The following is a 24,888-nucleotide window of genomic DNA, read 5'->3' on the forward strand; positions in this document are numbered from 1 at the left end:
AGGGAGAAGGGGAGAGGGAGGGAGGGAGGGAGGGAGGGAGAGATGGATGGAGGGAGGGAGAGATGGAGGGAGGGAGGGAGGGAGAGAGAGGGGGGGGGGGAGGGAGGGAGTGAGAGAGAGAGAGAGGGAGGGATGGGGTACGGAGAGAGGGTGTAGATGGAAAGGGAGGGGGGTGGGGATAGAGGGATGAAGAGGGAGGGAGGGAGAGAAAGGGAGGGAGAAGGGGAGAGGGAGGGATGAGGAGGAGGAGGGAGGGAGGGAGGGAGGGAGGGAGGGAGGGAGGGAGGGAGGGATTGGGTAAAGGGGGTTAAAGTGTAGATAATGTATCCACCTCTGTGTTGTTTTAGTGTTTGATGTGCTTCCTGCTCTGAGATAAACCTGAATGACTACTGTTTTAAAAGGCCTCTGTCTGACACACTCTACAGGTCAGTTCCCCAGACACTGGTCAGAGTGGGGGGGTTCCATCAGACTGTGTGTGTTAAATCATGGTTCCCCCACTCTCTTCTGATCATGTGATCAGGGAACTGCCCCCACATACACTTCCTGTCCCATTGTAGATTTTTTAAAGGCTGTGATTTCCTGACAGAGGGTAGCAGCTCGTAAATTTGTGCTAGGTTGTATAACGCAATTAGCCTTTTTCTAGATCTGTTGGTGCTCTTGGCAAGATGCCACAAACAGATCTGGGACCAGGCTGTATTGCCACAATAGCTGGCTATTCCCAAAACCCACTACCTTTGGCTTGCACAGTACTGACCATTTTCAGCCTTCTGGAAGAGAATGTATCTGTGCCACACAGTCTGGGAATGAAGTGGATGTTACTGTTCGTCCTCATCTCACAGTACAGCAGTGTTCACTCACTCAGATGTTACTGTTCGTCCTCATCTCACAGTACAGAGGTGTTCACTCAGACTCCAGATGTTACTGTTCGTCCTCATCTCACAGTACAGTGGTGTTCACTCACTCAGACTCCAGATGTTACTGTTCGTCCTCATCTCACAGTACAGAGGTGTTCACTCAGACTCCAGATGTTACTGTTCGTCCTCATCTCACAGTACAGCAGTGTTCACTCACTCAGACTCCAGATCTTACTGTTCGTCCTTATCTCACAGTACAGTGGTGTTCACTCACTCAGATGTTACTGTTTGTCCTCATCTCACAGTACAGTGGTGTTCACTCACTCAGATGTTACTGTTCGTCCTCATCTCACAGTACAGTGGTGTTCACTCACTCAGATGTTACTGTTTGTCCTCATCTCACAGTACAGAGGTGTTCACTCACTCAGATGTTACTGTTCGTCCTCATCTCACAGTACAGTGGTGTTCACTCACTCAGACTCCAGATGTTACTGTTAGTCCTCATCTCACAGTACAGAGGTGTTCACTCACTCAGACTCCAGATGTTACTGTTCGTCCTCATCTCACAGTACAGAGGCGTTCACTCACTCAGATGTTACTGTTAGTCCTCATCTCACAGTACAGAGGTGTTCACTCAGACTCCAGATGTTACTGTTCGTCCTCATCTCACAGTACAGTGGTGTTCACTCACTCAGATGTTACTGTTTGTCCTCATCTCACAGTACAGTGGTGTTCACTCACTCAGATGTTACTGTTCGTCCTCATCTCACAGTACAGAGGTGTTCACTCACTCAGATGTTACTGTTAGTCCTCATCTCACAGTACAGAGGTGTTCACTCACTCAGACTCCAGATGCTACTGTTCGTCCTCATCTCACAGTACAGAGGTGTTCACTCACTCAGACTCCAGATGTTACTGTTAGTCCTCATCTCACAGTACAGAGGTGTTCACTCACTCAGACTCCAGATGTTACTGTTCGTCCTCATCTCACAGTACAGAGGCGTTCACTCACTCAGATGCTACTGTTCGTCCTCATCTCACAGTACAGAGGTGTTCACTCACTCAGACTCCAGATGTTACTGTTTGTCCTCATCTCACAGTACAGAGGTGTTCACTCTCTCAGACTCCAGATGTTACTGTTAGTCCTCATCTCACAGTACAGAGGTGTTCACTCACTCAGACTCCAGATGTTACTGTTCGTCCTCATCTCACAGTACAGAGGCGTTCACTCACTCAGATGTTACTGTTTGTCCTCATCTCACAGTACAGAGGTGTTCACTCACTCAGATGTTACTGTTCGTCCTCATCTCACAGTACAGTGGTGTTCACTCACTCAGATGTTACTGTTTGTCCTCATCTCACAGTACAGTGGTGTTCACTCACTCAGATGTTACTGTTTGTCCTCATCTCACAGTACAGAGGTGTTCACTCACTCAGATGTTACTGTTTGTCCTCATCTCACAGTACAGAGGTGTTCACTCACTCAGATGTTACTGTTTGTCCTCATCTCACAGTACAGAGGTGTTCACTCACTCAGACTCCAGATGTTACTGTTCATCCTCATCTCACAGTACAGAGGTGTTCACTCACTCAGACTCCAGATGTTACTGTTCGTCCTCATCTCACAGTACAGAGGTGTTCACTCACTCAGACTCCAGATGTTACTGTTCATCCTCATCTCACAGTACAGAGGTGTTCACTCACTCAGACTCCAGATGTTACTGTTCGTCCTCATCTCACAGTACAGTGGTGTTCACTCACTCAGACTCCAGATGTTACTGTTCGTCCTCATCTCACAGTACAGTGGTGTTCACTCACTCAGATGTTACTGTTCGTCCTCATCTCACAGTACAGAGGTGTTCACTCACTCAGATGTTACTGTTCGTCCTCATCTCACAGTACAGAGGCGTTCACTCACTCAGATGTTACTGTTCGTCCTCATCTCACAGTACAGAGGTGTTCACTCACTCAGACTCCAGATGTTACTGTTCGTCCTCATCTCACAGTACAGAGGTGTTCACTCACTCAGACTCCAGATGTTACTGTTAGTCCTCATCTCACAGTACAGAGGTGTTCACTCACTCAGACTCCAGATGTTACTGTTCGTCCTCATCTCACAGTACAGACGTGTTCACTCACTCAGACTCCAGATGTTACTGTTCGTCCTCATCTCACAGTACAGAGGTGTTCACTCACTCAGACTCCAGATGTGGTCAGGAATCAACCACCAGACGACTTTCTCCTTCCTTTCCCCTCCTCCATTTGACATCAAATCTGTGTTGTTTTCTCTCTCTAAACCAAAAGTCACCCCCCCCATGACCCTGACTGACCTGAATGAACTCCTCCTCGTCCACACCACATGGTTGACTCGTCATTGTCTGAGTGGATCTGCTAGCTGCTATTATATTATATATATATATACACACACTGCTCAAAAAACTAAAGGGAACACTAAAATAACACATCCTAGATCTGAATGAATGAAATATTCTTATTAAATACTTTTTTCTTTACATAGTTGAATGTGCTGACAACAAAATCACACAAAAATGTATCAACCCATGGAGGTCTGGATTTGGAGTCACTCAAAATTAAAGTGAAAAACCACACTACAGGCTGATCCAACTTTGATGTAATGTCCTTAAAACAAGTCAAACTACTGTTGGTGGATGGAGCGAGACATGATGTCCCAGATGTGCTCAATTGGATTCAGGTCTGGGGAACGGGCGGGCCAGTCCATAGCATCAATGCCTTCCTCTTGCAGGAACTGCTGACACACTCCAGCCACATGAGGTCTAGCATTGTTTTGCATTAGGAGGAACCCAGGGCCAACCGCACCAGCATATGGTCTCACAAGGGGTCTAAGGATCTCATCTCGGTACCTAATGGCAGTCAGGCTACCTCTGGCGAGCACATGGAGGGCTGTGCGGCCCCCCAAAGAAATGCCACCCAACACCATGACTGATCCACCGCCAAACCGGTCATGCTGGAGGATGTTGCAGGCAGCAGAACGTTCTCCACGGCGTCTACCGACTTTCACATCTGTTACATGTGCTCAGTGTGAACCTGCTTTCATCTGTGAAGAGCACAGGGCGCCAGTGGCGAATTTGCCAAACTTGGTGTTTTCTGGCAAATGCCAAATGTCCTGCACGGTGTTGGGCTGTAAGCACAACCCCCACCTGTGGACATCGGTGACTGGAGACTCTCACCTTGGGAAATGGTGTCCAAACAGCCTGATCTAAACGGGCTGTTAGCTGAGCTGTCAGCCAGACAGTTGATACCGTCCTCTTCTTGTAGGAGTAGATGAACCATTCAAGCAGATCTCTCTATCTTCACGTTGTCGATGATGATGGCTCTCCAAGTCTAATCCCAGTAAATCCAATACTAGTCAAATCTCCAGTTATTGTTTATTGTGAGAACACAGTCCAATCTACCGGGTTACTATCAACATTAGTCTCTCTGGCAGCTGGATATTAGTCTCTCTGGCAGCTGGATATTAGTCTCTCTGGCAGCTGGATATTAGTCTCTCTGGCAGCTGGATATTAGTCTCTCTGGCAGCTGGATATTAGTCTCTCTGGCAGCTGGATATTAGTCTCTCTGGCAGCTGGATATTAGTCGCTCTGGCAGCTGGATATTAGTCTCTCTGGCAGCTGGATATTAGTCGCTCTGGCAGCTGGATATTAGTCTCTCTGGCAGCTGGATATTAGTCTCTCTGGCAGCTGGATATTAGTCTCTCTGGCAGCTGGATATTAGTCTCTCTGGCAGCTGGATATTAGTCTCTCTGGCAGCTGGATATTAGTCTCTCTGGCAGCTGGATATTAGTCTCTCTGGCAGCTGGATATTAGTCGCTCTGGCAGCTGGATATTAGTCTCTCTGGCAGCTGGATATTAGTCTCTCTGGCAGCTGGATATTAGTCGCTCTGGCAGCTGGATATTAGTCTCTCTGGCAGCTGGATATTAGTCTCTCTGGCAGCTGGATATTAGTCAATGTTTTTGCTTCGATCATTCCTGACCAGACCTGATGTAGTAGACACCTCTGCCAGTGAACCAACTATACCTGATGTAGTAGACACCGCTGTCAGTGAACCAACCATACCTGATGTAGTAGACACCTCTGTCATTGAACCAACCATACCTGATGTAGTAGACACCTCTGCCAGTGAACCAACCATACCTGATGTAGTAGACACCGCTGCCAGTGAACCAACCATACCTGATGTAGTAGACACCTCTGCCAGTGAACCAACCATACCTGATGTAGTAGACACCGCTGTCAGTGAACCAACTATACCTGATGTAGTAGACACCTCTGCCAGTGAACCAACCATACCTGATGTAGTAGACACCGCTGCCAGTGAACCAACCATACCTGATGTAGTAGACACCTCTGTCAGTGAACCAACTATACCTGATGTAGTAGACACCGCTGCCAGTGAACCAACCATACCTGATCTAGTAGACACCGCTGCCAGTGAACCAACCATACCTGATGTAGTAGACACCTCTGTCAGTGAACCAACCAGACCTGATGTAGTAGACACAACCATACCTGATGTAGTAGACACCGCTGTCAGTGAACCAACCGTTTTCATTCATTTTCTATCTTCCTTCTTGTGATTTTAAAAATAAATAAATGGAAAAGGGTATTATTTTAATGATTTATTTTCTTCAATCACAACAACAGTGATTTGTGTCTGGACCTCTCTCTCTCTCTAAGTCCTCTTTCTTATTGATCTGGACCAAAGGCGTCTAAGGAAGGCAGCTCACTTGGATGTACATAGGGAAGGAGATGGCTCTAGCACCACTGATAACACCCGGGAGGGCGGCCCACACTGCCACGGTGCCGCCACCGGCTCACCTTACAGCCTGTGCATCGCTCTCTTCCGAGATTTCTGGCATGATATCTGTAAAGCGCGGTGTGTATTTTTCCCTCCCGTGAGGTTACTAAAGAACCCTCTCTCTCTCTCTCTGGTATAGCTGCAACATCCCTTGGATTCCACCCGGATTCTGATTCTGATCAATAATAAATATCCCTTTCTATTGTATGAGAGAACGGAGTCCTGTACACTACCGTTCCAATGTTTGAGGTCACTTAGAAATGTCCTTGTTTTTGAAAGAAAATCACTTTTTTTTGTCCATTAAAATAACATCAAATTGATCAGAAATACAGTGTAGACATTGTTCATGTTGTAAATGACTATTGTAGCTGGAAACGACAGATTTTTTTTATGGAATATCTACATAGGCGCACAGAGTCCCATTATCAGCAACCATAACTCCTGTGTTCCAACGGCATGTTGTGTTAGCTAATCCAAGTTTATCATTTTAAAAGGCTAACTGATCATTGGAAAACCTATTTGCATTTATGTTAGCACAGCTGAAAACTGTTGTCTGATTAAAGAAGCAATAAAACTGGACTTCTTTAGACTAGTTGAGTATCTGGAGCATCAGCATTTGTGAGTTCAATTACAGGCTCTAAATGGCCAGAAACAAAGAACTTTCTTCTGAATCTCGTCAGTCTATTCTTGTTCTGAGAAATGAAGGCTATTCCGTGCGGGAAATTGCCAAGAAACTGAATATCTCGTACAATGCTGCGTACTACTCCCTTCACAGAACAGCGCAAACTGGCCCTAACCAGAATAGAAAGAGGAGTGGGAGACATCCGTCTCAACGTCAACAGTGAAGAGGCGACTCCGTGATGCTGGCCTTCTAGGCAGAGTTGCAAAGAAAAAGCCATATCTCAGACTGGCCAATAAAAATAAAATATTAAGATGGGCAAAATAACACAGACACTGGACAGAGGAACTCTGCCTAGAAGGCCAGCATCCCGGAGTCGCCTCTTCACTGTTGAGACTGGTGTTTTGCGGGTACTATTTAATGAAGCTGCCAGTTGAGGACTTGTGAGGCGTCTGTTTCTCGAACTAGACACTCTAATGTAATAACAACAACATAATCAATCAAGACCCCCAAAATCAACTTTAACCCTACAGGAACACAGGAGTGAGGGTTGCTGATAATGGGACTCTGTGCGCCTATGTAGATATTCCATTAAAAATCAGCCGTTTCCATCTACAATAGTCATTTACAACAGTAACAATGTCTACACTGTATTTCTGATCAATTTGATGTTATTTTAATGGACAAAAAAAAAACTGCTTTTCTTTCAATAACAAGGACATTTCTAAATGACCCCAAACATTTGAACGGTTAGTGTACATAGTAAATATATGTTTCTGAAAATCATTCTTCCCACTATATGATAAACATTATCTGGTAAGATAATTATTTGGCTGAGATAAGACGTTATTAAACAGTGATATTTTAACTGGAGACACACACACACAGAGAGGAGATACATATTCAAATGCTTTTCCCCACGTCAGTTTGATTATTAACTTGTCTCCACGGGTTTCTCAACGGGACAACAGTATGTTGAAAGGAGAGGTCTGTCTTCCATCTTTGTTATCATTTTTCTGTGTGTGGAAAAAAGGGATTTTGCAGCTTTTGTTTTGTTGTTGTTGTTGCCAACGTTACGGCTCGTTCCAACTATTCAAGCTATGGCCAAGAGAAGCACGGAGCAAACGATGTCGAAGCATAAACATCAGTAAAGGCTTTATAGTTGTTAAAAGGGATCCCCGGGGACGTTTTTTGAGTCTTTCAATCTAGAAACAGTATTAAAAATCCAACCTTTTCACACCAGAAATCTAATGGTCACTGACAGTCATCCCAATCCCCTAATCCTATTCAAATCAACTCTATTTGAATTCTGCTTAGTAGCACCAGTAACCCATCCCATTTAGAACTTAGTTTCTCTACTCCCTTGCCATGGCTTCAATTAGTACCAACTTGATCCAAGTGATTCTGTCCTGTTCTGATTTCTGCATGCTGGATGGACTTGGGACTGTCTGCCTGTCCCGTCTCTCCACCTCTACCGCCTCCCCCCTTTAACCTCCCCCTCCATCTCTCCCCTCAGGTCGAAGAAGTCCAAGCTGTCCATAGACAAGTCCACAGAGACAGATAATGGCTATGTGTCTCTGGACGGGAGGATAACCTGTAAGAGTAGTGAGGAGGGGCTACAGCTCCATGATGGAGGGTCTCACCACTGTGACCTGCTGCTGAGGTCAGACGAGACGTGTTGGGCCGCACCCCCGCCTCTCAACACACTGCTGCTGCCCCCCGTCGCCAAGGTAAACAACAAGGTAACAGACACATTTATACACACACACACACACACACACCACCACCACGCAACACACTGCTACTGCCCCCCGTCACCAAGGTAAATCACATACACTTGGTTAGCAGATGTTATTGTGAGTGTAGCGAAATGGTTGTGATTTTAGATCTGACAGTGCAGCAGTATCTAACAGGTAATATCTAACAATTCCTCAACAAAACCTGATATCTAACAATTCCTCAACAAAACCTAATATCTAACAATTCCACAATAAAACCTGATATCTAACAGATTCCATAAGAAAACCTAATATCTAACAGATTCCATAAGAAAACCTAATACACACAATCTAGTAAAGGAATGAGATAATAGTATATAAATAAATGGATGAGCAGTGACAGAACGGCTAAGATGCAATAGATGGTAAAGAATAGATAGTGAAGAATACAGTATATACATATGAGATGAGTAATGCGAGATGTGTAAACATTATTAAAGTGACATTATTAAAGTGACAAGTGTTCCATTTATTAAAGTGGCCAATGATATCGAGTCTGTATGTAGAGCAGCAGCCTCTCTGTGCTAGTGATGGCTGTTTAACAATCTGATGGCCTTGAGATAGAAGCTGTTTTTCAGTCTCTCGGTCCCAGCTTTGATGCACCTGTATTGACCTCACCTTCTGGATGATAGCGGGGTGAACAGGCAGTGGCTCGGGTGGTTGTTGTCCTTGATGATCTTTTTTGCCTTCCTGTGAAATCGGGTTTTGTAGGTGTCCTGGGGGGCAGGTAGTTTGCCCCCGGTGATGCGTTGTGCAGACCTCACTACCCTCTGGAGAGCCCTGCGTTTGTGGGCGGTGCAGACCTCACTACCCTCTGGAGAGCCCTGCGTTTGTGGGCAGTGCAGACCTCACTACCCTCTGGAGAGCCCTGCGTTTGTGGGCGGTGCAGACCTCACCACCCTCTGGAGAGCCCTGCGTTTGTGGGCGGTGCAGACCTCACTACCCTCTGGAGAGCCCTGCGTTTGTGGGTGGTGCAGACCTCACCACCCTCTGGAGAGCCCTGCGTTTGTGGGCGGTGCAGACCTCACTACCCTCTGGAGAGCCCTGCGTTTGTGGGCGGTGCAGATGCCGTACCAGACTTTCCACCTTCTCCACTGCTGTCCCGTCGATGTGGATAGGGTGGTGCTCCCTTTGCTGTTTCCTGAAGTCCACGATCATCTCTTTTGTTTTGCTGACATTGAGAGAGAGGTTATTTTCCTGACACCACACTCCGAGGGCCCTCACCTCCTCCTTGTAGGCCATCTCGTCATTGTTGGTAATCAAGCCTACCACTGTAGGCGTGCATGGCCTCGCAGTCATGGGTGAACAGGGAGTACAGGAGAGGGCTCAGAAAGCACCGTTGTGGGGCCTCAGTGTTGAGGATCAGCGGAGTGGAGATGTTGTTTCCTACCTTCACCACCTGGGGGCGGCCAGTCAGGAAGTCCAGTACCCAGTTGCACAGGGCGGGGTCGAGACTCAGGGTCTCAAGCTTAAGGACGAGTTTGGAGGGTACTATGGTGTTGAATGCTGAGCTGTAGTCAATAAACAGCATTCCTACAAAAGTATTCCTCTTGTCCAGATGGGATAGGGCAGTGTGCAGTGTGATGGCGATTGCATTGTCCGTGGACCTATTGGGGCGGTAAGCGTAAACACACCAGCCAGCTGGTCTGCGCATGCTCTGAGGAGGCGGTAAGGGATGCCGTCTGGGCAGGCAGCCTTGCGAGGGTTAACACATTTAAATGTTTTACTCACGTCGGCCACGGAGAAGGAGAGCCCACAGTCTTTGGTAGCGGGCTGTGTCGGTGGCTCTGTATTGTCCTCAAAGCGCGCAAAGAAGTTGTTTAATTTGTCTGGAAGCAAGATGTCGATGTCCGCGACGGGGCTGGTTTTCTTTTTGTAATCCATGATTGTCTGTAGACCCTGCCTCATACGTCTCGTGTTTGAGCCGTTGAATTGCGATTCCACTTTGTCTCCATACTGACGCTTTGCTTGTTTGATTGCCTTACGGAGGGAATAACTACACTGTTTGTATTGGCCGTGTTTCCAGTTGCCTTGCCATGATAAAATGCGGGGGTACGTGCTTTCAGCAGCGAATGCTGCCATCAATCCACGGTTTCTGGTTTGGGAAAGTTTCAGTCACAGTGGGTACAACATCTCCTATACACTTCCTTATAAACTCGCTCACCGAGTCAGCGTATACTTCAATGTTATTGTCTGAGGCTACCCGGAACATATCCCAGTCCACGTGATCGAAGCAATCTTGAAGCTTGGAATCCAATTGGTCAGACCAGCGTTGGATAGACCTAAGCACGGGCACTTCCTGTTTTAGTTTCTGCCTATAGGAGGGGAGCAACAAGATGGAGTCATGGTCAGATTTGCCAAAAGGAGGACAGGGCCTTGTACGCATTGCAGAAGTTAGAGTAGCAATGGTCGAGCGTGTTACTCGCTCATGTACTGCAATCGATATGCTGATAGAGTTTAGGTAGCCTTGTTCTCAAATTAGCTTTGTTAAAATCCACAGCTACAATAAATGCAGCCTCAGGATATATGGTTTCCAGTTTGCATAAAGTCCAGTGAAGTTCCCTGATGGGCGTCGTGGTATCCGTTTGCGGGGGGGATATACACGGCTGTGACGATAACCGAGGAGAGTTCTCTTGGGAGATAATACGGTCGGCATTCGATTGTGAGGAATTCTAAGTCAGGGGAACAAAAGGACTTGAGTTCTTGTATGTTGATACAATTACACCATGAGTCGTTAATCATGAAACACACACCCCCGCCCTTCTTCTTACCGGAGAGCTGTTGATTCCTGTCGGCGCGATGCACTGAAAATACCGTTTGCTGTACGGACAGCTAGCCATGTTTTCTTGAAACATGAAGAGCATGTTACAATCCCGGATATCTCTTTGGAAAGCAACTCTTGCCCTGATCTCGTCTTCTTCGTTAACTAGGGACCGGACATTAGCGAGTAATGTACTCGGAAGCGTTGGGTGGTGTGTGCGCATCCGAAGCCTCACTAGAAGACCGCTCCGGCACCCTCTCCTCTGACGGCGTTGCTTTGGGTCGGCCTCTGGAATCAGTTCAAATGCCCTGGGAGGTGCAGACAAAGGATCCGCTTTGGGAAAGTCGTATTCCTGGTCGTAGTGCCGGTTGTGCTGGTAAGTTGACGTCTCTCTGATATCCAATAGTTCTTCCCGGCTGTATGTAATAACACTTAAGGTTTTCTGGGCTAACAATGTAAGAAATAATACATTAAAAAAAAACGAAATACTGCACAGTTTCCTAGGGACTAAAAGCGAAACTGCCATCTCTATCGGCGCCATCTTGCTGAGGTAAACAACAAGGTAACACACACACCACCACCACACAACACACTGCTACTGCTCTCCGTCAGCAGGTAAACAAGGTAGCTAATACACACACACACACGCACCTGTCCTGAAACAGGTGAGTTTAACCATGTATAAACAGACTATACACTTGCTAGTCTGTAGTCTGAAAGTAGGAATCTGTCCAATCTGTCTTCCTCCCAGGAGACCCAGAGCCGTGGTGTGGGTGTGGAGAACATGTCTGATGAGGCGTCTAGTGAGGAGGATCCTGAAGCGTCCTACACCGCCATCCGTAGGGGCGTAGAGCGCGTCAGCAGCGACTGCACGCTGCGCAACAGGAAACCACATCACTACAAGAAACACTACGCCATCAACACTGAGGTGGGTGACCTCCACACTACCCAGGTTGGTCACACTCACACAGAGACATGCACAGCGACACACACATACATACAGTACATACATACACTTACATACAGTACATACTGTACATCATACACACACACACTTACATACAGTACATACTGTACATCATACACACACACTTACATACAGTACATACTGTACATCATACACACACACTTACATACAGTACATACATACACACACACTTGCATACACACACACACACACACTTACACACTTACATACATACATACATACATACATACATACATACAGTGGGGCAAAAAAGTATTTAGTCAGCCACCAATTGTGCAAGTTCTCCCACTTAAAAAGATGAGAGGCCTGTAATTTTCATAATAGGTACACTTCAACTATGACTATAAAAAAATCCAGAAAATCACATTGTGGGATTTTTAAGGAATTTATTTGCAAATTATGGGGGAAAATAAGTATTTGGTCACCTACAAACAAGCAAGATTTCTGGCTCTCACAGACCTGTAACTTCTTCTTTAAGAGGCTCCTCTGTCCTCCACTCGTTACCTGTATTAATGGCACCTGTTTGAACTTGTTATCAGTATAAAAGACACCTGTCCACAACCTCAAACAGTCACAGAGAGCTGGGACCAAAGTAACAAAGCCTACCATGAGTAACACACTACGTCGCCAGGGACTCAAATCCTGCAGTGCCAGACGTGTCCCCCTGCTTAAGCCAGTACATGTTCAGGCCCGTCTGAAGTTTGCTAGAGAGCATTTGGATGATCCAGAAGAAGATTGGGAGAATGTCATATGGTCAGATGAAACCAAAATATAACTTTTTGGTAAAAACTCATCTCATCGTGTTTGGAGTACAAAGAATGCTGAGTTGCATCCAAAGAACACCATACCTACTGTGAAGCATGGGGGTGGAAACATCATGCTTTGGGGCTGTTTTTCTGCAAAGGGACCAGGACGACTGATCCGTGTAAAGGAAAGAATGAATGGGGCCATGTATCGTGAGATTTTGAGTGAAAACCTCCTTCCATCAGCAAGGGCATTGAAGATGAAACGTGGCTGGGTCTTTCAGCATGACAATGATCCCAAACACACCGCCCGGGCAACGAAGGAGTGGCTTCGTAAGAAGCATTTCAAGGTCCTGGAGTGGCCTAGCCAGTCTCCAGATCTCAACCCCATAGAAAGTCTTTGGAGGGAGTTGAAAGTCCCTGTTGCCCAGCAACAGCCCCAAAACATCACTGCTCTAGAGGAGATCTGCATGGAGGAATGGGACAAAATACCAGCAACAGTGTGTGAAAACCTTGTGAAGACTTAACAGAAAACGTTTGACCTCTGTCATTGCCAACAAAGGGTATATAACAAAGTATTGAGATAAACTTTTGTTATTGACCAAATACTTATTTTCCACCATAATTTGCAAATAAATTCATTAAAAATCCTACAATGGGATTTTCTGGATTTTTTTCCCTCATTTTGTCTGTCATAGTTTCAACTTTTTAAGGTGGAGAACTTGCACAATTGGTGGCTGACTAAATACTTTTTTGCCCCACTGTACATACATACACTTACATACAGTTGAAGTTGGAAGTTTACATACACTTAGGTTGGAGTCATTAAAACTCATTTTTAAACCAATCCACAAATGTCTTGTTAACAAACTGTAGTTTTGGCAAGTCGGTTAGAACATCTACTTTGTGCCTGACACAAGTCATTATTCCAACTATTGTTTACTGACATATTATTTCACTTATAATTCACTGTATCACAATTCCAGTGGGTCAGAAGTTTACATACACTAAGTTGACTGGGCTTTTAAACAGCTTGGAAAATTCTATAAAATGATGTCATGGCATTAGAAGCTTCTGATAGGCTAATTGTCATAATTTGATTCAATTGGAGGTGTACCTGTGGATGTATTTCAAGGCCTACCTTCAAACTCAGTGACTCTTTGCTTGACATCATGGGTAAATCAAAAGAAATCAGCCAAGACCTCAGATAAAACATTGTAGACTTCCACAAATCTGGTTCATCCTTGGGAGCAATTTCCAAAAGCCTGAAGGCACCACGTTCATCTGTACAAACAATAGTACGCAAGTATAAACATCATGGGACCACACAGCCATCATACCGCTCAGGAAGGAGACGCGTTCTGTCTCCTAGAGATGAACGTACTTTGGTGCGAAAAGTGCAAATCAATCCCAGAACAACAGCAAAGGACCTTGTGAAGATGCTGGAGGAAACAGGTACAAAAGTATATATATCCACAGTAAAAACGAGTCCTATATCGACATAACCTGAAACGCCACTCAGCAAGGAAGAAGCCACTGCTCCAAAACCGCTATAAAAAAAGCCAGACTACAGTTTGCAACTGCACATGGGGACAAAGATCGTACTTTTTGAGAAAAAGCATGTTCGAGCAAGGAGGCCTACAAACCTGACTCAGTTACACCAGCTCTGTCAGGAGGAATGGGCCAACATTCACCCAACTTATTGTGGGAAGCTTGTGGAAGGCTACCCGAAACGTTTGACCCATGTTAAACAATTTAAAGGCAATGCTACCAAATAATAATTGAGTGTATGTAAACTTCTGACCCACTGGGAATGTGAAATAAAAGCTGAAATAAATAATTCTCTCTACTGATATTCTGACATTTCACATTCTTACAATAAAGTGGTGATCCTAACTGACCTAAGACAGGGAATTTTTACTAAGATTAAATGTCAGGAATTGTGAATAACTGAGTTTAAATGTATTTGGCTAAGGTGTATGTAAACTTCCGACTTCAACTGTACACACACACACACATACAGTTCATAGACACGCTCTCAACGTGTGGGTACACTTAGCTACATCACACACACACACATTTCCACCCCCTACACACACACACACTCACCCCCCCCCCTCTCTCTAGGAGACTCCTAAGTCCGGTACCAGCTGTAGTTCTCGGTGCTCCAGCCTGCGGACCCAGGACTCAGAGAGCACCAGACACGAGTCAGAGACAGAGGACCTGCTGTGGGAGGACTTCCTGCACTGTGCTGAGTGTCGCTCCTCATGCACCAGCGAGACAGAGGGAGAGGGAGCTGCAGTCTGCCCTGCTACCAAGAAGGAGTACAGAGATGACCCCTTTCACCAGGTGGGTTAGAGGTCAAAGGTTAGGAGTTAGGGTTAGACGTGTGATGTTAGGGTTTGACAGAGGGAGAGGGAGCTGCAGTCTGCCCTGCTACCAAGGAGTACAGAGATGACCCCTTTCACCAGGTGGGTTAGAGGTCAAAGGTTAGGAGTTAGGGTTAGACGTGTGATGTTAGGGTTTACCAGAGGGAGAGGGAGCTGCAGTCTGCCTTGCTACCAAGGAGAACAGAGATGACCCTTTCACCCTGTTTATCAGGGGTTAGAGATCAAAGGTCAAAGGTTAGAGAAGGAGGGGGTAAGTGTGGGACTGAGCTTGCAATAAAATGCTGGCAACATTAATGAAGAGGTTTTGGTGGTAGCATGAATGTTCCTATTTATCTGTTTTTGTTGTCACTGTGTGTTCTGACGTAACCGTGGTAACCGTGGTCATATTGACCTTGTCGATGAGGATGATCAGCCTCAAACCCTCAGCGTGTAACAGTAGTTGTTGTGTTGATCTAGTTGTGTCCTCTACAGGGTCATACGTGGCTACACAGCACCAACCCAGGTCTGGAGCGGGTCAGTGCCATCGTCTGGGAGGGGAACGACTGTAAGAAGGCTGACATGTCTGTCCTGGAGATCAGCGGTATGATCATGAACAGGGTGAGTAACAGCCAGGGCCTTGATACTGTTGTCAGGGATGACATCTGGTGTGGCCTGTAACACTTTACAATGGAAGACCGGGAACAGACCTCCATCAGCCACCTGGGAGAGTTTTCTCAACTAGAATGTTAATGAATGCAGATTGGACTCCATGATATTGGAAGGCACTTATATATGTATATATTATAGATACCACGTTTCTCTCAGATCACTTTACATTCTCTATAACTCTATAACCGATGACATGAAAGAGAGAAATAATGCCTGTCTCTCTCCTGTCTCTTTATCTCTTTCCCTCCATCTATCTCTCCTGTCTCTCCTCCCTTCTCCCTCCCTCCCGTCTCTCCATCTCTTGTCTCCCCCCCCTCTCTCCACCCCTCTCCATCTCTCCCTCCCGTCTCTCCATCTCTACCTTCCTCCAGGTCAACCTGTACACCCCAGGTATTGGCTACCAGGTCTTTGGTAACCTGGTGTCAGTGACTCTGGGCCTGACGCCCTTCGCCTACAGGCTGTCTCAGTACAAGGACCTGGAACAGCTGACGCAGCTCTCAGCCAATGAGCTCATCTCTGTGGCGTTCGGCTCCTCCTCCGACGTCATGGTGATCACCATGGTAACGCTCAGCTTCATGGTGCGCGTCTGTCTCATCTGGCTCTTCTTCTTCCTGCTCAGCGTGGCCGAGAGGACATACAAACAGGTGTGTGTGTGTTTTCCAGGTTCTTTCATCTTAATTACAGATCAATATTGACCATTGATTGTTACATGAAGACATTCTGAAGACGTTTTATTTCTAAAGGTCTTATCACTTACACGTGTGTGTGTGTGTGTTGGACCTGACAGAGGCTGCTATTCGCCAAGCTGTTTGGTCACCTGACGTCGGCACGGCGAGCCAGGAAGTCGGAGGTGCCTCACTTCCGTCTGAAGAAAGTCCAGAACATTAAGATGTGGCTCTCTCTGCGCTCATATCTCAAGGTGTGTTCTATGTTCTCCAACTGGTTGTTGTTTCATCATGCCTACCTGAACCTCCCCTCTGTATCCATGAGATGTGTTGTTGTTCCATCATGCCTACCTGAACCTCCCCTCTGTGTCCATGAGGAGATGTGTTGTTCCATCATGCCTCCCTGAACCTCCCCTCTGTGTCCATGAGGAGATGTGTTGTTCCATCATGCCTACCTGAACCTCCCCTCTGTGTCTATGAGGGGATGTGTTGTTCCATCATGTCTACCTGAACCTCCCCTCTGTGTCTATGAGATGTGTTGTTCCATCATGCCTACCTGAACCTCCCCTCTGTGTCTATGAGGAGATGTGTTGTTCCATCATGCCTACCTGAACCTCCCCTCTGTGTCTATGAGATGTGTTGTTCCATCATGTCTACCTGAACCTCCCCTCTGTGTCTATGAGGGGATGTGTTGTTCCATCATGTCTACCTGAACCTCCCCTCTGTGTCTATGAGGGGATGTGTTGTTCCATCATGCCTACCTGAACCTCCCCTCTGTGTCTATGAGGGGATGTGTTGTTCCATCATGCCTACCTGAACCTCCCCTCTGTGTCTATGAGGGGATGTGTTGTTCCATCATGTCTACCTGAACCTCCCCTCTGTGTCTATGAGATGTGTTGTTCCATCATGTCTACCTGAACCTCCCCTCTGTGTCTATGAGATGTGTTGTTGCTCCATCATGCCTACCTGAACCTCCCCTCTGTGTCTATGAGGGGATGTGTTGTTCCATCATGCCTACCTGAACCTCCCCTCTGTGTCTATGAGATGTGTTGTTGCTCCATCATGCCTACCTGAACCTCCCCTCTGTGTCCATGAGGAGATGTGTTGTTCCATCATGCCTACCTGAACCTCCCCTCTGTGTCTATGAGATGTGTTGTTGCTCCATCATGCCTACCTGAACCTCCCCTCTGTGTCTATGAGGGGATGTGTTGTTCCATCATGCCTACCTGAACCTCCCCTCTGTGTCCATGAGGAGATGTGTTGTTCCATCATGCCTACCTGAACCTCCCCTCTGTGTCTATGAGATGTGTTGTTCCATCATGCCTACCTGAACCTCCCCTCTGTGTCCATGAGATGTGTTGTTCCATCATGCCTACCTGAACCTCCCCTCTGTGTCCATGAGATGTGTTGTTCCATCATGCCTACCTGAACCTCCCCTCTGTGTCCATGAGATGTGTTGTTCCATCATGTCTACCTAAACCTCCACTCTGTGTCCATGAGGAGATGTGTTGTTGTTCCATCATGCCTACCTGAACCTCCCCTCTGTGTCTATGAGGAGATGTGTTGTTCCATCATGCCTACCTGAACCTCCCCTCTGTGTCTATGAGGAGATGTGTTGTTGTTCCATCATGCCTACCTGAACCTCCCCTCTGTGTCCATGAGGAGATGTGTTGTGTGCGATAGACGTGAGTGGATAAGTGTGTTTGTCCAACTAAAGTATTTAAAATGTGCGTTGCAGAGAAGGGGTCCTCAGCGGTCGGTGGATGTGATCGTGTCCTCTGCCTTCCTCCTCACCCTCTCCGTCGTCTTCATCTGCTGTGCTCAGGTCAGCGTGAGTCACCATTTTCAGCCTGCTACAGTCCTTGTCTGTTATGCTCTAATACAGTTGGTAACGGTGTGAATGCTGTTTCACCTGTTATTCTGTCTGTTTGAGTGGGACGAGCGTTAAAACAAGCTCTTCTCTCCTCCTCCCTGTAGTTGCTCCATATCCACCACACCTTCCTGGAGTGTCACTATAACTGGGAGCTGGTGATCTGGTGTTCCTCTCTGTCTCTCTTCCTGCTCCGCTTTGTTACCCTGGGCTCAGAGACCAGCAAGAAGTACAGCAACACCTCCATCTTACTGACAGAACAGGTAGACAGGCTCAGAGACCAGCAAGAAGTACAGCAACACCTCCATCTTACTGACAGAACAGGTAGACAGGCTCAGAGACCAGCAAGAAGTACAGCAACACCTCCATCTTACTGACAGAACAGGTAGACAGGCTCAGAGACCAGCAAGAAGTACAGCAACACCTCCATCTTACTGACAGAACAGGTAGACAGGCTCAGAGACCAGCAACACCTCCATCTTACTGACAGAACAGGTAGACAGGCTCAGAGACCAGCAAGAAGTACAGCAACACCTCCATCTTACTGACAGAACAGGTAGACAGGCTCAGAGACCAGCAACACCTCCATCTTACTGACAGAACAGGTAGACAGGCTCAGAGACCAGCAACACCTCCATCTTACTGACAGAACAGGTAGACGGGCTCAGAGACCAGCAAGAAGTACAGCAACACCTCCATCTTACTGACATAACAGGTAGACAGGCTCAGAGACCAGCAACACCTCCATCTTACTGACAGAACAGGTAGACAGGCTCAGAGACCAGCAAGAAGTACAGCAACACCTCCATCTTACTGACAGAACAGGTAGACAGGCTCAGAGACCAGCAACACCTCCATCTTACTGACAGAACAGGTAGACAGGCTCAGAGACCAGCAACACCTCCATCTTACTGACAGAACAGGTAGACAGGCATGGAGGGAGGTACACACGCAACTGGTATCGTTATAGCAAGACTTTGGAAGTTCGCCAATTAATACGGGGGAAGAACTAGCAGATGTACCACACTTGCTAACTTGTGTAGTTACATAGGAACACACATTTTAAGTGACAAAAGGTTCATCTATTTTTAATGTTATATTGTTTTTGTGCACCTCCGAGTGATGTTCTATCGTCTCCCTGGGTCATTTCATGTTTTCATGTGTTTATGAGTTATTGGCGTTCAAGCAGGCCGGTAAAAGTAGCACCGTGATAAAGTCGCTCTCACTACACTGGAAGTTAATAGGAATATGACTTTTAGATCGCGAAAACATCTATCATACATGTCAGATTTCAATACTGGCCTATGTTTTAACTTGGGAGGATGTCTTCTCTCGAATGAGCCATTGATCATATTTTTTGCTATATTTCTACCTTGAGAAATGTGTAATTTAATGCAGGGTCTAGTATATTTGTCTGCCTCTTTAGTCCAGGGTGCATTGCATGGCAGAGATAGAAGATATTATAACGCCCCAACCAGTAGACCGTCGACCAATCGCGTTCACGTTGTCATGCTGCGTAACCCGGTTGCTAAGCTAATCGCGCATTTGTCGAGAACGTACCTATTCTCCACGATTCCAAATGTATACGATATTACAGATGGCAAGTTAATTATCTCCCATATTGAAAATTATTTGTAATGATGTACTTATTGTTGACGAAATTCGTGCTGATTTCGGGGTTTTGAGATAGAGCCCAATAGACTCATTCACTCCGTGAAGGAGAGCGCTCCTTGTCCCAGAATCACCCAGAATGCATCGCATTGACATAGCACAGGCAACGTTTCCCATCTCCTCAAAAGTATATCTGCCGTTGCGAATGTTAGACTCCATCTGCAGATTAAACATGGTGAGATTGTGGGCGAGTTTAAAGCTAACTGGCTACTTTACATGCTGATATTGTCTTTGGTATACATTGTGTGTTTGCTTGGTATATAGCCAGCCAGCCAGCCCATGGGGAGAGCATTGCATTGTGGATCTTGTAGTCAACTTGAGCTGCAACAGATTTCCACAACTATTTTCCATGTTGCCACCAACCTTATTATAACGCCAAAATGAAACATTGATTCACAATAATATTCTCACATGTTAGTGTAATTTAACACTGTAAATGAAAGGAATGAGTGGTTTGGGGAGGATATGTCCTTTAAGGCTCAACTTCTATTGACTAGCTGTTTTCACCAGATTAATCTGTACCTGAAGATGGAGAAGAAACCAAACAAGAAGGAGGATTTGACATTAGTCAACAACGTACTGAAGCTGGCCACCAAGCTGTTGAAGGTACGGCAAACTCCATCTCTATTTGTTCTCTCTCTCTTTCTCATCTTATCTCCATTATTAATCTCTCCCCCTCCCTCCATCTCTATTTGTTCTCTCTCTCTTTCTCATCTTATCTCCATTATTAATCTCTCCCCCTCCCTCATCTCTATTTGTTCTCTCTTTCTCATCTTATCTCCATTATTAATCTCTCCCCCTCCCTCCATCTCTATTTGTTCTCTCTCTCTTTCTCATCTTATCTCCATTATTAATCTCTCCCCCTCCCTCATTTCTATTTGTTCTCTCTTTCTCATCTTATCTCCATTATTAATCTCTCCCCCTCCCTCCATCTCTATTTGTTCTCTCTCTCTTATCTCCATTATTAATCTCTCCCTCCATCTCTATTTGTTCTCTCTCTCTTTCTCATCTTATCTCCATTATTAATCTCTCCCCCTCCTTCCATCTCTATTTGTTCTCTCTCTCTTTCTCATCTTATCTCCATTATTAATCTCTCCCCCTCCCTCCATCTCTATTTGTTCTCTTTCTCATCTTATCTCCATTATTAATCTCTCCCCCTCCCTCCATCTCTATTTGTTCTCTCTCTCTTTCTCATCTTATCTCCATTATTAATCTCTCCCTCCATCTCTACCCTCCCCCCTTCCATTTCTCCCCCTCCCTCCATCTCCACCCTCCCCCCTCCATTTCTCCCCCTCCTACCTCCTCTCACTCCCCAGGAGTTGGATGCTCCGTTCAGGCTGTATGGTCTGACGATGAACCCTCTGCTCTACAACATCACCCAGGTGGTCATCCTGTCTGCTGTGTCCGGGGTCATCAGTGACCTACTGGGCTTCAACCTGAAGGTAACACATGGGTGTGTGTGTGTGTGTGTGGTGTGTGTGTGTGTGTGTGTGTGTGTGTAGTACTAGTACTTATACACCAGTTTATTTGAAATGAAATGGAGTTGATTTGTTGAGTGTGTAGATATCAGTATGAAGGAAGAACTTACCACACCTTTCTGTCCTCAGCTCTGGAAGATCAAATCATGACAGTAAGCTGATCAGGTCACAGCTGGCTCTGGAAGATGTGATACATTCTCTCACCACACAGGGGCGCTGTTGTCCTTTCGCTCACGGACTGACTGGGCTTCCCTGTATCTATGGTCTGACGGACAAACAGCCCCATTCTCAGAGTTCATAACGGAGTGCTTACATTTCACTTGTGCAATTCAAGATATATTTATTTTACCCTTTCAGTATTTTTTTATTTTGTTGTTGTTGGAAAAAGTTACAAAATGTTATTTTAATTAAGCTATACAGGTTTTGTGTTCTCAGAGGGACGGGATCAAAACACAGCAAGATGACAATTCAGTTAAAAAGGTAAAAGAGTTCCATCCCTTCAGACTAGTAAGGACAATGTGCATTATAATGCAGCTGTTTAGTTTGTTGACTGTGACACACAAACGCAGTCATTTCACTGTGAGAACTGCAACGAGTTGTTGTTTCCGATCGTAGACGGACTGTAATAATCATCATGTGTTTTAAAGCCTACATACACACAAACAGGTTGTACTTTCTGGTCAATTCAATGTAGGCTTTTTTTGTTGTTGCTTTTGACGACAACAACAGTACACCAAAGTTCAGAATAGACGAACAATGTTTCTGTGTGTTTGGCGTTTCTAATGATAAGCTAAGTGACGGCTGTAGTGGAGAGATAGAGGCAGGATAAAACACAACACATCACTCAAATGATTGGTGAGAAAATAGGTGAGGTACTGTACTGGCTAGATGGGAGGTACTGTACTGTATTGGCTAGATGGGAGGTACTGTACTGTATTGGCTAGATGGGAGGTACTGTACTGTATTGGCTAGATGGGAGGTACTGTACTGTATTGGCTAGATGGGAGGTACTGTACTGTATTGGCTAGATGGGAGGTACTGTACTGGCTGGATGGGAGGTAATGTACTGTACCGGCTAGATGGGAGGTACTGTACTCTATTGGCTAGAAGAGGTACTGTACTGTATTGCCTAGATGGGAGGTACTGTACTGCCTAGATGGGAGGTACTGTACTGGCTAGATGGGAGGTACTGTACTGGCTAGATGGGAGGTACTGTACTGGCTGGATGGGAGGTACTGTACTGGCTGGATGGGAGAACTATACTGGCTAGATGGGGTGTACTGTACTGTATTGGCTAGACGGGAGGTACTGTACTGGCTGGATGGGAGGTACTATACTGGCTAGATGGGTGGACTGTACTGTACTGGCTAGATGGGAGGTACTGTATTGGCTAGAAGGGATGTACTGTACTGTACTGGGTGGATGGGATGTACTGTACTGGCTAGATGGGAGGTACTGTACTGTATTGGCTAGAAGGGATGTACAGTACTATACTGGGTGGATGGGAGGTACTGTACTGGGTGGATGGGAATATGTAAACCTAGCCAACATATCTGGGTTAGTATTCTGTATGTCAAATTGAGACATCCAGGCCCGCTAGCCCAAACTAAACGATGTGTGACTGAACATGGGTAACTAAGTTACTCGTATAATGATCATTTTGGGGGGGTGCTTATGTTTGTCCTGGTACACACTTGTACAAGTCTGTAATGAAAATGTGTTTCTTACATACTGAGACCCTGAGGGAGTGGGGTCGCGACCTTTTATGGTGATACCATTCAGTATTGGCTTCTGTACTCCCAACCCTATTTTGAAAAACCAGACACAGTGACGTGTGCAGTCTGGTTGAAATACTGCTATTCAGGCCTGTGAGCCGTCATCACAACCTCGTCAACATGTTGCTTTTTCTCGCCCTCCTTCCCTTGTTTCCTGTTTTACGTTGCATGGTTTTCTCACGGAGCATTTGAGTTGTTTCAGTGGTTAGACTGTATTTCAAGCAATAACTCGTAGCTCAACACACAACGTGTTTGTATTATAGTTAGAACAAAGAGGTCCCGGGTCTTAGTCGCTGTTCACACAGTCGATGTTCGTCGCTACATTTCAGAATGCCTGAAAAGGTGCACTTTAAAGTAGTGTATAGAAACAATGTCACATGTTTCAATGTCACACACAAACCATTGTAGTTGTTATTGCTTGGTACTTGTTGGCGTGGCTCAGTCTGTGTGAAGATGACCAAAGTGCTTTTTATTTGCTGGATAAAGCTGTATTATTAACACAAAATAACTGTTTGGGTTTCATATTATTGGAAATGCTTTAAGAAAACATGGTGTTGCCTCATCTTTTCCTTTGTTGTTGTTGTTGTTGTCCCTCGTGTTTTGTGGTTGCGAGAGAAAAGACAGTCACTTGAGTCTGAAAAATGTCTTTAGAAAATGACTCTGAACCTGTCTGCCATCCTGATCCCTAGTGCACCAGAGCCCTGGTCAAAAGTAGTGCACTACGTAGGGAATAGGGTGACGTTTTTGCGTTGTGATTCCGTTTTCAAAAGGAAGTCTGCATATTTATGTTGAAGAGAAGAAAAACTACTTTTAGTGAGCTGGTCTGTTTCCTCAGTTCTAGGTGTTTATAAGGAAAATAAAAATGGACATTGTTGTGTCACTCATTCAACTTCCAGTTTCTTCCTTCGTACATCATATGAGCGAAACAACAGTTTAGATTCCTACATTTCATCATGGCTGTGTACCAATACCTATTCCCTATATAGTGCACTACTTTTAACCAGTGCCCTATGGGTCCTGTTCAAAAGAAGTGCACTACGTAGGGAATATGGTGCCATTTAGGATGCAGGTCATAATTCATTCCTTGCAAATCACTTTCTTCACTTAAAACATATTTCATATATGTTACATGTCTTCATACATACCACCCCTTGTAGAGACACTCGATCAAAACAAGAGATCGTATCTTCTGATGGGAATCATCATTGAAATAAACTGACATGTAAATAATGTCTGTCTGGACACACATCAGCAATCAGCCTGAACAGAACCAATGTCTATCTGGATACACATCAACCTGAACAGAACCAATGTCCATCTGGATACACATCAGCCTGAACATAACCAATGTCTATCTGGATACACATCAGCAATCAGCCTGAACAGAACCCATGTCTGTCTGGACACACATCAGCAATCAGCCTGAACAGAACCAATGTCTATCTGGATACACATCAACCTGAACAGAACCAATGTCCATCTGGATACACATCAGCCTGAACATAACCAATGTCTATCTGGATACACATCAGCAATCAGCCTGAACAGAACCCATGTCTGTCTGGACACACATCAGCAATCAGCCTGAACAGAACCAATGTCCATCTGGATACACATCAGCCTGAACATAACCAATGTCTATCTGGATACACATCAGCAATCAGCCTGAACAGGACCAATGTCCATCTGGATACACATCAACCTGAACAGAACCAATGTCTGTCTGGATACACATCAGCAATCAGCCTGAACAAAACCAATGTCTGTCTGGACACACATCAGCAATCAGCCTGAACAGAACCAATGTCTAT

At 45.6% G+C, this 24,888-nt stretch overlaps 2 protein-coding genes across 35 annotated transcripts in view; both read left to right on the forward strand.

Annotated features, from left to right (window-relative positions):
* Positions 1 to 23,972, forward strand: part of LOC110490361 (putative homeodomain transcription factor 2) — a 107,983-nt gene extending 84,011 nt beyond the window's left edge. For 4 of the 27 annotated variants that reach the window (XM_036945287.1, XM_036945290.1, XM_036945286.1 and 1 more), the window contains 12 exons: positions 5,599 to 5,769; positions 7,827 to 8,052; positions 11,601 to 11,801; positions 14,708 to 14,929; positions 15,427 to 15,567; positions 15,990 to 16,262; positions 16,406 to 16,537; positions 18,022 to 18,114; positions 18,261 to 18,416; positions 20,335 to 20,430; positions 21,141 to 21,266; positions 21,432 to 23,972. In XM_036945287.1, coding sequence (XP_036801182.1) covers positions 5,599 to 5,769; positions 7,827 to 8,052; positions 11,601 to 11,801; positions 14,708 to 14,929; positions 15,427 to 15,567; positions 15,990 to 16,262; positions 16,406 to 16,537; positions 18,022 to 18,114; positions 18,261 to 18,416; positions 20,335 to 20,430; positions 21,141 to 21,266; positions 21,432 to 21,452 — 1,858 coding nt within the window. In that variant the 3' untranslated portion in view covers positions 21,453 to 23,972. The remainder of the gene's footprint in view (positions 1 to 5,598; positions 5,770 to 7,826; positions 8,053 to 11,600; positions 11,802 to 14,707; positions 14,930 to 15,426; positions 15,568 to 15,989; positions 16,263 to 16,405; positions 16,538 to 18,021; positions 18,115 to 18,260; positions 18,417 to 20,334; positions 20,431 to 21,140; positions 21,267 to 21,431) is intronic. The other 23 variants (XM_036945293.1, XM_036945301.1, XM_036945299.1 and 20 more) reach the window with 21 other exon arrangements.
* LOC110499728 lies at positions 310 to 3,317 on the forward strand. Of its 8 annotated transcripts, none has more exons than XM_036945304.1 (4): positions 310 to 1,216; positions 1,374 to 1,633; positions 1,798 to 2,710; positions 2,811 to 3,317. In XM_036945304.1, the coding sequence occupies exons 1-4, from the start codon at positions 863 to 865 to the stop codon at positions 2,901 to 2,903; spliced, it is 1,620 nt and encodes a 539-aa protein (XP_036801199.1). In that variant the 5' UTR covers positions 310 to 862; the 3' UTR covers positions 2,904 to 3,317. The 8 variants fall into 8 exon arrangements, with proteins under 8 accessions (XP_036801199.1, XP_036801198.1, XP_036801200.1 ...); XM_036945303.1 differs by having other exon boundaries at positions 1,798 to 2,603; positions 2,711 to 3,317; XM_036945305.1 differs by having other exon boundaries at positions 310 to 1,633; positions 1,798 to 2,660.
* Positions 23,973 to 24,888: the final 916 nt, after the last annotated feature.

Source organism: Oncorhynchus mykiss, chromosome 15 (assembly GCF_013265735.2).
Source record: "Oncorhynchus mykiss isolate Arlee chromosome 15, USDA_OmykA_1.1, whole genome shotgun sequence".
Lineage (NCBI taxonomy): Eukaryota > Metazoa > Chordata > Actinopteri > Salmoniformes > Salmonidae > Oncorhynchus > Oncorhynchus mykiss.